At 46.0% G+C, this 13,602-nt stretch overlaps 1 protein-coding gene across 1 annotated transcript in view; it reads right to left on the reverse strand.

The window, feature by feature from the left end:
- The window catches only part of dct (dopachrome tautomerase), a 54,432-nt gene that overhangs the window by 23,122 nt on the left and 17,708 nt on the right, over positions 1-13,602 (reverse strand). Inside the window, exons 3-5 of the mRNA XM_068032948.1 lie at positions 10,363-10,463; positions 8,897-9,063; positions 7,857-8,036 (exon numbers count right to left, since the gene is read on the reverse strand). Coding sequence (XP_067889049.1) covers positions 7,857-8,036; positions 8,897-9,063; positions 10,363-10,463 — 448 coding nt within the window. The remainder of the gene's footprint in view (positions 1-7,856; positions 8,037-8,896; positions 9,064-10,362; positions 10,464-13,602) is intronic.

Raw genomic sequence — 13,602 nt, forward strand, 5'->3', positions numbered from 1 at the left:
GCCTTTGCGCAGGTGCTGATGCCATTTTGAAAGGGCTTCGAGCCCTAACTTGCAATTTAAATATGTAAAGGAGAAATGATTGCAAAAAATTATGTTGATCCTGACCGTCACCCAATAACCATTAGAATTAAGTACCTGTCCTCTCCCCTCTCCACAATACTTACCTTCCAGCCCAAAGTTCATAAACTTTAAACTTTACCCCTTCCCACCATCCCCTAGAACAATGAAATTACTCTGACACCAGTCCCCCTCACACCTCCCCGACCCCGCACTGAAAAACTTACCTGCTCCCCCCTCCCCACCAGTGTTCCGCCTCGGATCCCCGGACGAATATCCAAAGACGTGGGAGTGCCGGCCACCGGCACCAATATTGCCCCGGAATGGACGACGAGAACGGGTAAGGTCATTTGTTCATATATTTAAATTATTTAACATATGTAAATTTGGATTCTGTCGCTGAGTGGCAGCAGGGAGGGGTGTGCCATGAGGCCTTGCTGCCGCCTGCAATATTGGGCCGGGCCTTCCCGGTGTTGAGGCCCCCAACATCAGGGGGTCTGTCAAATTCAGCCCGTGGTGTCCTTCAGGATCCATACTGATGTCTCAGCCTTTCACTATATTTATCAATGACTTAAATGAAGATCAGCCATGAACTAATTGAAAGGCTCAGCAGGCTCATGGGGTTAAATGGCCTACTGTTCTTATCTTCCTATGGAAGTACTTGAAAACAGTGTGACAGGGAGGTAGTTACAGTGCCAAATGTAATTGCATTAGTGGAAGATTATGGTAGGTTCTCTTGTGCTAACTGACAGGATTAAATCATTAAACTTTTTTCAGCACTGCTTTCAAATGCAGTGTTTTGGAGGGGACATTAATACTAATAGTCACCTTCACCCATCTTCTGGAATCTGCTCATTTTAAGAGGCGACAGTGCTCATTCCTCTCTCTTGCTTTCTCTAGAGCAATCTCTATGGCCCTATTCGAATAATGGGCCATTCTCCAGCTTCCTACATTCCTCCCAGATGAGATTTTTGCCCTAAGAGTCCCATGTTCCTATTTGAAGAAATTTAAGTGGTATATAATAATCATGTGTTTAATACTGCACATTTTAACCCCCATGGAGGAGCCAGTGCTGGCCATTATGGGAAAGGGCTTCGCTGATGCCATGGCCACTGGCAGGACTGGAGGGATCAATGATGAGCGTATCTGCATACCTATTTCTTTCTCCTCATTTCTGCCTCATCTCACACTCTCTTCTGACTCCCAAGCAGCAGATGGTTTTAAGCATGCACTTCTTACTTTTTCCTCTCCCCTCACCACAACCCCACCCTGGTCCCTTTTTCATTTCAGGTACCCAAGAACTGGAACCCTCCCAGTCAGGGGAGGAAGAGAAAGAAGACAGTGATGATGAAAAGACAGCATCACTTGATCTTAGATTTGCAGCCACCAGCTCAGCAACTGGCATTGCACGTAATTTAGAGCCTAGGATAGCGAAGGGATGAGACACTAGGAACAAATGTACATTAGGGAAAGAATAATGCACATGCCAGCTCACCAGAGGATGAGGTCACATACTAGTTCTGCTGCACAGGAGTCAGATGAAGATCTCAATAGGGTAGACTACAGAAGAAGGTGGATGCGTGTACACAAGCAAATGCTTAGTGCAATGAAAAGCCTGCCAGAAAGCCTCTACATAATGTCAAGGGGCATGGCGGAGTCCAGCACCAACTTGGGACAGGGCTTTCCACAGAGCTTGGAGCCCATCCTTTCCATCACGGTATGGATGGTCACCTTCATCTGCATACCTATGGAACCTACAATGAGGCAGCATCTGATGACTGATGTCACAACTTCCATTGCAGCATAAACAACTTCCATTAAAGGTCTGATTGCTGCCTTGCAAGCTCAGACTGCTGCCTTCATGGTTCTGGGTACCACTGTTGAAAGGGCCTTCCAGGGCATCACAGCAGGTCATCAATCTGTTCTCGAACAGATCAGCAGCATTGCTGAAGCACCGGCCTATGTGAGTGACAGTGGCTCCAACGAACAAGAACCTGCTGTCTTCTCTCAGGCTGACAGCATTCCTCTTGCCACTACGCCAGTGCCCTTGCTGCTGTCTGTCAGGCAGCCAGCCCAAACTGCTGCAGTCCAGGCCAAGATGGTGCAGTCTGCAACCAGGCCCTCTAGGTCCAAAGTTGCTCGAGGTCATCCTCAAAGGCCATTGCAGTCTCCTCAATTGAAGGAGCAGCCTTCCACTTAAATGCTGCAGCCACTGGGGAAGCACCTCGTAGGAACACATGGAAGGTAATGCACAAGCATGATGAGTTTTTTTGTCAGCATCATTTCGTAGTGAATTGATAAATTTGGATTTGAATTTGCATTTCTGGTGGCTTTTATTTCTGTGGTGAACTGAGGGAGGAACAAAGAACAAAGAAAATTACAGCACAGGAACAGGCCCTTCAGCCCTCCAAGCCTGCGCCGATCCAGATCCTCTATCTAAACATGTCGCCTATTTTCTAAGGGTCTGTATCTCTTTGCTTCCTGCCCATTCATGTATCTGTCTAGATACATCTTAAAAGACGCTATCGTGCCCGCGTCTACCACCTCCGCTGGCAACGCGTTCCAGGCACCCACCACCCTCTGCGTAAAGAACTTTCCACGCATATCCCCCCCTAAACTTTTCCCCTCTCACTTTGAACTCGTGTCCCCGAGTAATTGAATCCCCCACTCTGGGAAAAAGCTTCTTGCTATCCACCCTGTCTATACCTCTCATGATTTTGTACACCTCAATCAGGTCCCCCCTCAACCTCCGTCTTTCTAATGAAAATAATCCTAATCTACTCAACCTCTCTTCATAGCTTGCACCCTCCATACCAGGCAACATCCTGGTGAACCTCCTCTGCACCCTCTCCAAAGCATCTACATCCTTTTGGTAATGTGGCGACCAGAACTGCACGCAGTATTCCAAATGTGGCCGAACCAAAGTCTTATACAACTGTAACATGACCTGCCAACTCTTGTACTCAATACCCCGTCCGATGAAGGAAAGCATGCCGTATGCCTTCTTGACCACTCTATTGACCTGCGTTGCCACCTTCAGGGAACAATGGACCTGAACACCCAAATCTCTCTGTACGTCAATTTTCCCCAGGACTTTTCCATTTACTGTATAGTTCACTCTTGAATTGGATCTTCCAAAATGCATCACCTCGCATTTGCCCTGATTGAACTCCATCTGCCATTTCTCTGCCCAACTCTCCAATCTATCTATATTCTGCTGTATTCTCTGACAGTCCCCTTCACTATCTGCTACTCCACCAATCTTAGTGTCGTCTGCAAACTTGCTAATCAGACCACCTATACTTTCCTCCAAATCATTTATGTATATCACAAACAACAGTGGTCCCAGCACGGATCCCTGTGGAACACCACTGGTCACACGTCTCCATTTTGAGAAACTCCCTTCCACTACTACTCTCTGTCTCCTGTTGCCCAGCCAGTTCTTTATCCATCTAGCTAGTACACCCTGGACCCCATGCGACTTCACTTTCTCCATCAGCCTACCATGGGGAACCTTATCAAACGCCTTACTGAAGTCCATGTATATGACATCTACAGCCCTTCCCTCATCAATCAACTTTGTCACTTCCTCAAAGAATTCTATTAAGTTGGTAAGACATGACCTTCCCTGCACAAAACCATGTTGCCTATCACTGATAAGCTCATTTTCTTCCAAATGGGAATAGATCCTATCCCTCAGTATCTTCTCCAGCAGCTTCCCTACCACTGACATCAGGCTCACCGGTCTATAATTACCTGGATTTTCCCTGCTACCCTTCTTAAACAAGGGGACAACATTAACAATTCTCCAGTCCTCCTGGAAATCACCCGTGTTTAAGGATGCTGCAAAGATATCTGTTAAGGCCCCAGCTATTTCCTCTCTCGCTTCCCTCAGTAATCTGGGATAGATCCCATCTGGACCTGGGGACTTGTCCACCTTAATGCCTTTTAGAATACCCAACACTTCCTCCCTCCTTATGCCGACTTGACCTAGAGTAATCAAACATCTGTCCCTAACCTCAACATCCGTCATGTCCCTCTCCTCGGTGAATACCGATGCAAAGTACTCGTTTAGAATCTCACCCATTTTCTCTGACTCCACGCATAACTTTCCTCCTTTGTCCTTGAGTGGGCCAATCCTTTCTCTAGTTACTCTCTTGCTCCTTATATATGAATAAAAGGCTTTGGGATTTTCCTTAACCCTGTTTGCTAAAGATATTTCATGACCCCTTTTAGCCCTCTTAATTCCTTGTTTCAGATTGGTCCTACATTCCCGATATTCTTTCAAAGCTTCGTCTTTCTTCAGCCTCCTGGACCTTATGTATGCTTCCTTTTTCCTCTTAGCTAGTCTCACAATTTCACCTGTCATCCATGGTTCCCTAATCTTGCCATTTCTATCCCTCATTTTCACAGGAACATGTCTCGCCTGCACGCTAATCAACCTCTCTTTAAAAGCCTCTCACATATCAAATGTGGATTTACCTTCAAAGAGCTGCTCCCAATCTACATTCCCCAGCTCCTGCCGAGTTTTCGTATAGTTGGCTTTCCCCAATTTAGCACTCTTCCTTTAGGACCACTCTCGTCTTTGTCCATGAGTATTCTAAAACTTACGGAATTGTGATCACTATTCCCAAAGTAGTCCCCTACTGAAACTTCAACCACCTGTCCGGGCTCATTCCCCAACACCAGGTCCAGTATGGCCCCTTCCCGAGTTGGACTATTTACATACTGCTCTAGAAAACCCTCCTGGATGCTCCTCACAAATTCTGCTCCGTCTAGACCTCTAACACTAAGTGAATCCCAGTCAATGTTGGGAAAATTAAAATCTCCTATCACCACCACCCTGTTGCTCCTACATCTTTCCATAATCTGTTTACATATTTGTACCTCTATTTCACGCTCGCTGTTGGGAGGCCTGTAGTACAGCCCCAACATTGTTACCGCACCCTTCCTATTTCTGAGTTCTGCCCATATTGCCTCACTGCTCGAGTCCTCCATAGTGCCCTCCTTCAGCACAGCTGTGATATCCTCTTTGACCAGTAATGCAACTCCTCCACCCCTTTTACCTCCCTCTCTACCCCGCCTGAAGCATCGATATCCTGGGATATTTAGTTGCCAATCATGCCCTTCCCTCAACCAAGTCTCAGTAATAGCAATAACATCATACTCCCAGGTACTAATCCAAGCCCTAAGTTCATCTGCCTTACCTACTACACTTCTTGCATTAAAACAAATGCACCTCAGACCACCAGTCCCTTTGCGTACATCATCTGCTCCCTGCCTATTCTTTCCCTTAGTCACGCTGACTTCATTATCTAGTTCCTTACAGGCTTTAGTTACTACCTCCTTACTGTCCACTGACCTCCTCATTTGGTTCCCACCCCCTGCCACATTAGTTTAAACCCTCCCCAACAGAGTTAGCAAAAGCACCCCCAAGGACATTGGTTCCAGTCCGGCCCAGGTGTAGACCGTCCAATTTGTAACAGTCCCACCTCCCCCAGAACCGGTCCCAATGTCCCAAAAATCTGAACCCCTCCCTCCTGCACCATCTCTCAAGCCACGCATTCATCCTGACTATTCTTTCATTTCTACTCTGACTATCACGTGGCACTGGTAGCAATCCTGAGATTACTACCTCTGAGGTCCTACTTTTTAACTTGGCTCCTAACTCCCTAAATTCTGCTTGTAGGACCTCATCCCGTTTTTTACCTATATCATTGGTGCCTATGTGCACAACGACAACTGGCTGTTCACCCTCCCCCTTCAGAATGTTCTGCAGCCGATCTGAGACATCCCTGACCTGTGCACCTGGGAGGCAACATACCATTCGGGAGTCTCGTTTTCGACCACAGAACCGCCTATCTACTCCCCTTACAATCGAATCCCCTTTGACTATAGCCCTTCCACTCTTTTTCCTGCCCTTCCGAACAGCAGAGCCAGCCACGGTGCCATGAACCTGGCTACTGCTGCCTTCCCCTGGAGAGCCATCTCCCTCAACAGTATCCAAAACTAATAAGTATTGCCAGAGAGAGTACAATGTGATGGTCAGTGATAGAGAGGAGAGGTATAAGTATAGGACTATTGATGAATGGGGGAGGTGTAGTTGAGGTTACTGATATCACTCATGAATAATTTGCTCATGTAGAGTCTTGGCAGAAAGGGGCTGTCTACGTTGCAGCTTCCCTTCTTCCTCCACTTTCTCCTCCTCATGTTCCTACTTCTCAGCTTCTCACCTTGTAGTTGTGCATCATTCAGCACACTAAACTCAATACCTGCTCAGCTGAGTACTGCAGGGCTCCTCTAAAATGGTCTAGGCACAAAAGCGTTGCTTGAGGATGCTGACGGTCTGCTCTATAATGTTGCTTGTGGCAGCATTGCTCTCATTGTAGGCCTGCTGTGCACATTTGCATGGGTTCCTAACCAAACTCATGAGCCACCCAGAAGCCAGTCTTTGACTTGCCATGCTGGTTCAAATACAGGTAGAACAAAGCACTTCTACAGAATGAAGGAATTGTGACTGCTACCAGGATAACAGGCATTCACCTGCATGATGTGCTCCCTTTAATTGCAAAAATATGCCAAGTTTAGATGAGCAGGCAAGGCAATGTACGTACAGCCAATTGCACCCTGCACCTTGGGGAAGCCTGCAATCAGTGTAAATCATGCTCACTCTACCTGCTTGTCCCTGGCAAGACGGAATAAGATGAATATGTTTCTCATTGTACAGAGACCCTTATACCGCAGTGTTCTGCAAAATGTGTGATGTTGTTTATATCTCTACCAACAGCCTGAAAGGAGCCAGACGCATATAAATTAAGACCCACCATCACCTTGACAACCACAGACAATGCTGTGCTTGCCCTGCTTTGAAGCTGCAGTTGACAGATTTCAGTCATCACCTCTCCTGTGAAGCAAAGATGTCTCAAGCATTGGTACTGGAGGAAGTTGAGGTCAGAGATTTGCTCTCTGAAGACTTCTGCAGATATGGTGTCCTACTGAGAGCCTTTCTTCTCCTCTTCCTCCTCCAACTCCCCCTTCTTCGAGCAGATTATCCTCCTCTATGTGGCCTCTCTTCTTTCTCCAAGTCATGTTCAATTCCCAGAGGAAATCCTACCAGGTCACCCATGGCTGGAAGCAACATTTTTCAGCAGAAGATTTTAAATGACACAAGAAGTACTGGAAGAACAGCCAGGCCACTCCGACCAGATTACTTAATTAAACTTTAGCCAAGTATAGGGACCTTCCCAAAATGTGTACAATTGTACCAGCAGCCAGAGGAAATAGCCCAACAACTAACCTGTAAGTACTTAATTATCCCTTTGAATAGTGCTGGTGGGGGGCCCTAGATTCCATTTAATGGTCTGTTCAGCTATACTGGAGTGTGGAGTTGCAAAATGGTAGCGGTGACGTCGAATCAAATATGCACAATGATTTGCATCACGATCTCGCGGTTCTGCATGCTGTCGCCAGTCATTAGGTGTGCATGCACAAACCCCTTTAACAAGATGGTGTTGTGCGCACTTCCCATGTGCGTGCACATTTCACATTCCATTTTCCAGTCTTAGTTGGTGCCTAAAGAACAGACGCTATATGACCCAATTTAACCTCTCAAAATATTCGGGGATCACACTTGCCTGGAATTTCCGTGCACAGTCTCCTGATGGTCATTGAGTGAGGTGCATGATAAACTCTAGAGTATCTGCAGCTTTCCTTTGACATTTCTATTTCCATAAAGTTTTCATGAAGCATTGTCAAACAAATTAACAGTAATTTCCCTTTTCACGTCTAAGTTTACTTACCTGAAACTGAAACTAGAATTCTGGAAATAAGGTGGAGTATCAAATTCTTTAATAGACATGCAACGTCGAACATCCTCCATGGTTGGCAGCCGTACATTACCCTTTTCCATAAAGCCTCTCCTGATTGGACCTTCATTTGTTCCATTGCAGAGAGTCACCAAGCGGTTATAATCATCCAAACTACAAATTTTACATAAAAATCACAATAAAATTGATTAGAAATTCCAATAGCAAGGAGACAACTTTTAAATCAGTATTACCTATAATAACCATCTGATCAGTAACGCACAATGTCCAATGTGTAGATCTTTATTCCTTTTGGGGATATCAATGTAAAAGAGACTGAGAAAAGGATAAACTGATATCTTTCTTTGATTATAGTAAGTAAACGATAGAGTTAATCATTTTTGATCAATATTGGTGTTGGTCCTATAACTCAAAGGGAATTGATTCACACTGTTGCACTGAGTGACTGAATCCATTTATTAATTACAATAATCACATTTGTACTGATAGTATAACTGTTGCACAGCTTGAAAGTGATGCTTTAAAGGAAGTTACAAACGTGACAGTAAAATTCAATCGCACTGAGGAGCTGCGCATGAAAGGAGCGTGGATCGGAGAAGCAGTAATATTGGTGTTATGGTGCTATCTCCGATCATGATTCCACAATAGCTGCACAGGATCTGTGAATTTACCATTATTATAGCATATAAATTTGGTCTGGCTGGAAGTTATGTGGACAATTGGATTTATAGAACAAGTCTGCATCCCATTCAAGATGGGATTTTGGATAGAAGGAACTAATAGCATCAGAAAGTCACTTAAGCAAAACATATTCTGATTAGTAATGGACTTACAGATCACCTAGCAAGAAAGAAATAAATTTTATTTATATAGCGCTTTTCAAAACCACAAGACATCCCAAAGCTCTTTACACCCAATGAAGTGCTTTTAAACTGCAGTTAATGCTGCAATTTTGATTTGCAATAGTGGTTAAATCAGAACTCAAATGGAATCTGCAGTATTCAAGCACTAACCTATTGCATACAATCTCCCACCGTGAGAACCTGGAACTCTGATTTATTAATGTTGGGTCATCAAGGCGCATGGATCCCAACAAAGGAACTGTGCAGACATCACAGTCATTTCGTCCTGTGGCAAAATTCCAGTATGGAAGTGCAAATGATTCATTTCCTATGAGTTTCTAAGAGAGAGAACTTGGATTACACTTCAATGTTGAAAATATACACTAGGTCCAGGCAAATGTACAGTGATTCAGTGGTGTAGCATATTTGTGGTTAAGCATATTTGCCATGAAATGACACAAGATAACCTCTTTGGGTGGAATTTTATACTCTTCCCCATGGCGGGTTTGGAGGCAGGGAGAGCATAAAATCGGGTGGGATGGTGGCAGGGGGTTCCAGCCACCATCCCACCTCTGCCAAAATTTAGCCTGGCGAGGGAAGACCTGTGAATGGCCTTCCCGCCCCACGGCCAATTGAGGCCCTTAACTAGGTAATTAACCTCCAATTAAGGGCCTCTTCCCATTGCAGCTGCAATTAGCCATGCGACAGATGGACCTATTGCTGCACGGGAAGCATGGCACAAAAAACTGTGCGGACTGCTTCCCGGCTGCTTGTGGGGGGCGAGTCACTTGTTAAAAGGCACTTACTGCCTGAATGAGAGACCTGGCATCAGGAAGGGGGGCCCGCTGAGGGGCAAACCCCTGCGCTTACTTCCAACACCCCTACCACCCTCCCCCAAGACACCCACCCTGCAAGACCCCTCCCGCCCTGATCTACCTGAGGCCTGGTTCCAGCAACACTCCTCGGCCTCCGGTGGGTGCACCTGCAGCAGTAGCCACCGCCGCTGTGGTGGCACTGCAGCTGCCAGCCTCTGATTGGCTGGCAGCTCTGCAAGGGCAGGACTTCCAGTGACAGGGTCCTTGATCCTGCGGAAGGCCCACCACTGTCCACTTAAGTGCCTGATTGGCACTAAATGTGGCGGGCCTTCCGAAGAAGAGGTGACGCAGGGATCTCGGAGTCGGTTTCTCTGGGTGTCAGGACCCCTGCCGCCAGAATACAAATCCCCCTTTTGTCTATAATTTCTCACACAGTAAATTCCTAACCTCAGCTGGGCTAATATGTGGAAGTTGCAGACACTCGATCAAAAATGAAAGAGTATACTTTGGAGGAGCATCTTCACCACATTTGCCAAAGGCTGATTTAATTACAAAACATTCTTTTCAACAAAAGCGAAACGGTATTTGGATGGAAGCCATGAGGAAATGGGTCACAAGAACACCACCAAGCGGTTTGGACTGGAATTACACAACAAGATATATTACGAATCTCCAAAGGGGAAGGGTTGTATAAAGTGTAACACTTTTCTGTGCACAAGACCACCCTCCCCTCTTTTTATTTCCCATCTATTAAACCTATTTGCAAATTAAAACAATTCACCACCATAATTAAACTAAGCCAGGGTTATTGGACTGTCTAACCTGTAAATCTCTCTCCAGCAACATTAAATGGTATCGATGCCAGGTAAGAAAAGCCGGACCTTGGTGAGAAAAATCAATAGCTTTAAATGCACGACCAGGTCCTGCAACAACAAAGAAATAAGAAAATAAATTACACCAAATTTATGTGAGTACAATTGACATCAATCGGAAAAAATATTCTCCAACAATATCTCCATATTAATAAAAGTATTGTAATTTTGACTTTTATACTGTGCTTTGCAAGGCTAACGAAAAGGGTACTCCTTTAACAAAAATACAGGCCAGAATTTTACTGTTGTCGGCGGCTCAGAGTCCGATGAGGCAGGAAGCAGGTGAAGAACTGACTCTCGCTCTGTACCTCACTGCTGTTGGTATCACGCGTGGGGCAGCCAATTAGCAGCGCCGCGGCATATTTCCAAATGAAAAGGGTATCCACGGGTGGGAGGCTGAGTGTCCGCGGGGGCGGGGCGGGGCGAGACCCGCAAGAGTTCGCTGAAAGCCCTTTAAACGCTTTCAGCAATCTCTGTGGCTCTGAGAGGCTTACCTGAAGCAAGAAGGAGGACATTGAGAGGAGACACTACACATCTGCGAGGGAAAAACAAGGGACTGAGATTGAAAGGACTGTAGGAGGACTGAAAGTGCCCACCGAGCCAACACTTTGAGAAAAATCAGAACCACACCAGAACCTAATTGCAGGAATGGAAGGGAGAAGTAGCCACATGGCCCCCGCTTCTCAGAGGAATCTTTACATTCCCTCCACTCCTGGGGAGGTCCTCTTCCCATCCGACAGAAGAAGGAGGCCTTCCCAGGTCACAAGGAAGGCATGGCTGCAGGTAGCGGAGGAGGTCAGCAGCCGTGGAGTAGTTAGGTGGACATGGCTCCAGTGCCGCAAGCCGGTCAATGACATTCTGTGGTCTGCCAGTGTAAGGGGCATTCCACAGTCATCCCATCTTTTATGTGGCACAGGAGGGTCTATGTGCTGATGCTGCAAAGTCGAAGCCATCCATGTTCAGTGCTTGACTGCAGCCATGCCTTGGGCCGTATAATGGGCACATCTGTGACGCACAGTGGTCCAGATGTGTTCCATCCATGCACTTCACTGGCATTGGTTTGAGATTCAGCACTTAGCCCAAGGGGTGAGTGTGTGATCTTCCAAGTGATATGTCTTAACTAAGTCCTTTGTATATACACAGAAGTGGGCACATAATGCCCAAGGGGGGTTCTGGACCGGTGGTGGCATAGTCAACCTGGCATATTTGAGCAGACTGGAGGAGGATGCATTAATGCTAGTAGGGGAGGATGGAGGACGCACTATAACTGATGGCGAGTCCGGCGCACCTGGCCAGGAGAGTGAGTTCCCCAGCGTGCGGTCAAAGGGTGCGGGTGGGGGTCAGGGGGGGTCGGGCGGGGGCATGTGGTGTGACAATTGTCTCAGGCACTGAAAGGTGCTCTTAAATGTGAAATCACACAGTTGTACCCACAATGCAGCCCATAACATGTCCTCCAGTCCGGAGTGTTGCTCACACCTGATCATTCTGATTATCCCTGCAGGTAAAACACAGCAGCGACCAGTAAGCATCTCCGGGGCTCATCCGTCCACCTCTGAGGATAAGGAGTTGACCTCAGAGGGTGTAGCGTCACATCCTCTCCCCGCACCAAGCGCCAGCTCGAATACTTTCACCTCAGTTGGGATGCGTGTCTGCTCGGATTTGTGGTCACAACCTGGTGTTAGCATCACACAATTGCTGGGCCAGCTGCCAGAGGCAGTACTGGCCGATGTCTCCAAAAATTGGAGGACTGTGGGAGGTCAGGCCAGTGCTGAGCCACAAGCTAAAGACGAGCCTCTGATGACATCCATTCGGCAGGAGATGCTGCAAATGCAGCGTGCGGTGCGTGGAGATCTGGCAGAGTTATCAGAGACCTTGCGTGCTATGATTCAGACTTTGGAGATGTCCATCCAGGGCTTGAGTACCGCATATTCTCTGTCATCTGTCCATCTGCCCTCCTCCATTGACAGACTGGTGGCTGTAGTGGAGGGGCCAATCCTGGATGCAATGCAGAACCTCACAGAGAGAGTGGCCTGCTTGGACCAGAGCATTAGAGATCGACTCTGATGTGCAGACGACAGTTTGAGGCTGCTGATTCCTCTGAGGTTAGCACAGAGGACCAATTGAGCCTCAGGAGGGCACAGGGGCAGCAGCAGATGGCTGGTGGCGAGGGGTTGTCCACACTCATGAGCACTCGCAAACCTTTCAAAAAAAATCACACTAACAGCACTCCAGGGTCACTAGTCCAATTTGTAAATATTTATTTGATGTATAAATGCATTAAAAGTTATTAAATTTTTCACATGGCATTTTTACATGTCACAGGTCATTGCTGATGCTGTAGGCGATATGGTTGCTCTGCATGAGAAGGATTATATGAGAGGTGACACCTTTGGGCTGGGTAGTGTTTGATGGAAAGGTATGCTGGTTCAGATCAGATTTCCCCCCGAAGGTGAGTGCCTCTGTGCTTCCAGCTCCTGTCAATGCCTCCTCTCAGACTGCCATTTCAGTTTATGGTTGATGAAACTCTGTTCAGGAGAAAGGCCTGAGTATTAGAGTCTCCCAGTGAAGTGATTTATGATTTTAACCCCTTATAGGGACTAAACCAAATCAGGAGTACATCCTGATGAATCTCCTTTAATTAAGATCAAACCAGACAAACTCTTATAGACACTTATTTGGGTCCAAAGAATTGAACTAGTTTTCCCTCAAAGAAAGAAAACTAACAAAGAATATTACCATCTTTTGGATAGCCTATTTTTAATAATTATGGCAAAGCCATAAATATCCCAGATATTATAAGGGTCTGGGAAACTCTCTTCAATACGTATCTCTCCACTTAAAGAGACACAGAGAGGGGGTTCTTGTCGAATTCTGTATACAACTGCATGAGATGATTTATTAACTTTTATATATTTATTGAAGAATTTAACTTGCAATACTTTAAATTGGTAAGTATACTACAATTACTAAGATTTGTAAAACATAATCTTATTTCTAAAACAGAATCCAAAAGTTCAACCTTGACAATGATACAGCAAAATATCTTAGAATATCCATCAAGATTCAAAGTTAACTGTTTCCTTAAATTCCCCGAGTCAGCCTCCTGCCTAACTGGACAAAACACTCTCGGTTAAGAGCAGAATTCTCTTGTCATGCAGTCAGCTGTTCTTACCATAGATTGAGTAGCATT

This window comes from Heterodontus francisci, chromosome 6 (genome assembly GCF_036365525.1).
Source record: "Heterodontus francisci isolate sHetFra1 chromosome 6, sHetFra1.hap1, whole genome shotgun sequence".
NCBI lineage: Eukaryota > Metazoa > Chordata > Chondrichthyes > Heterodontiformes > Heterodontidae > Heterodontus > Heterodontus francisci.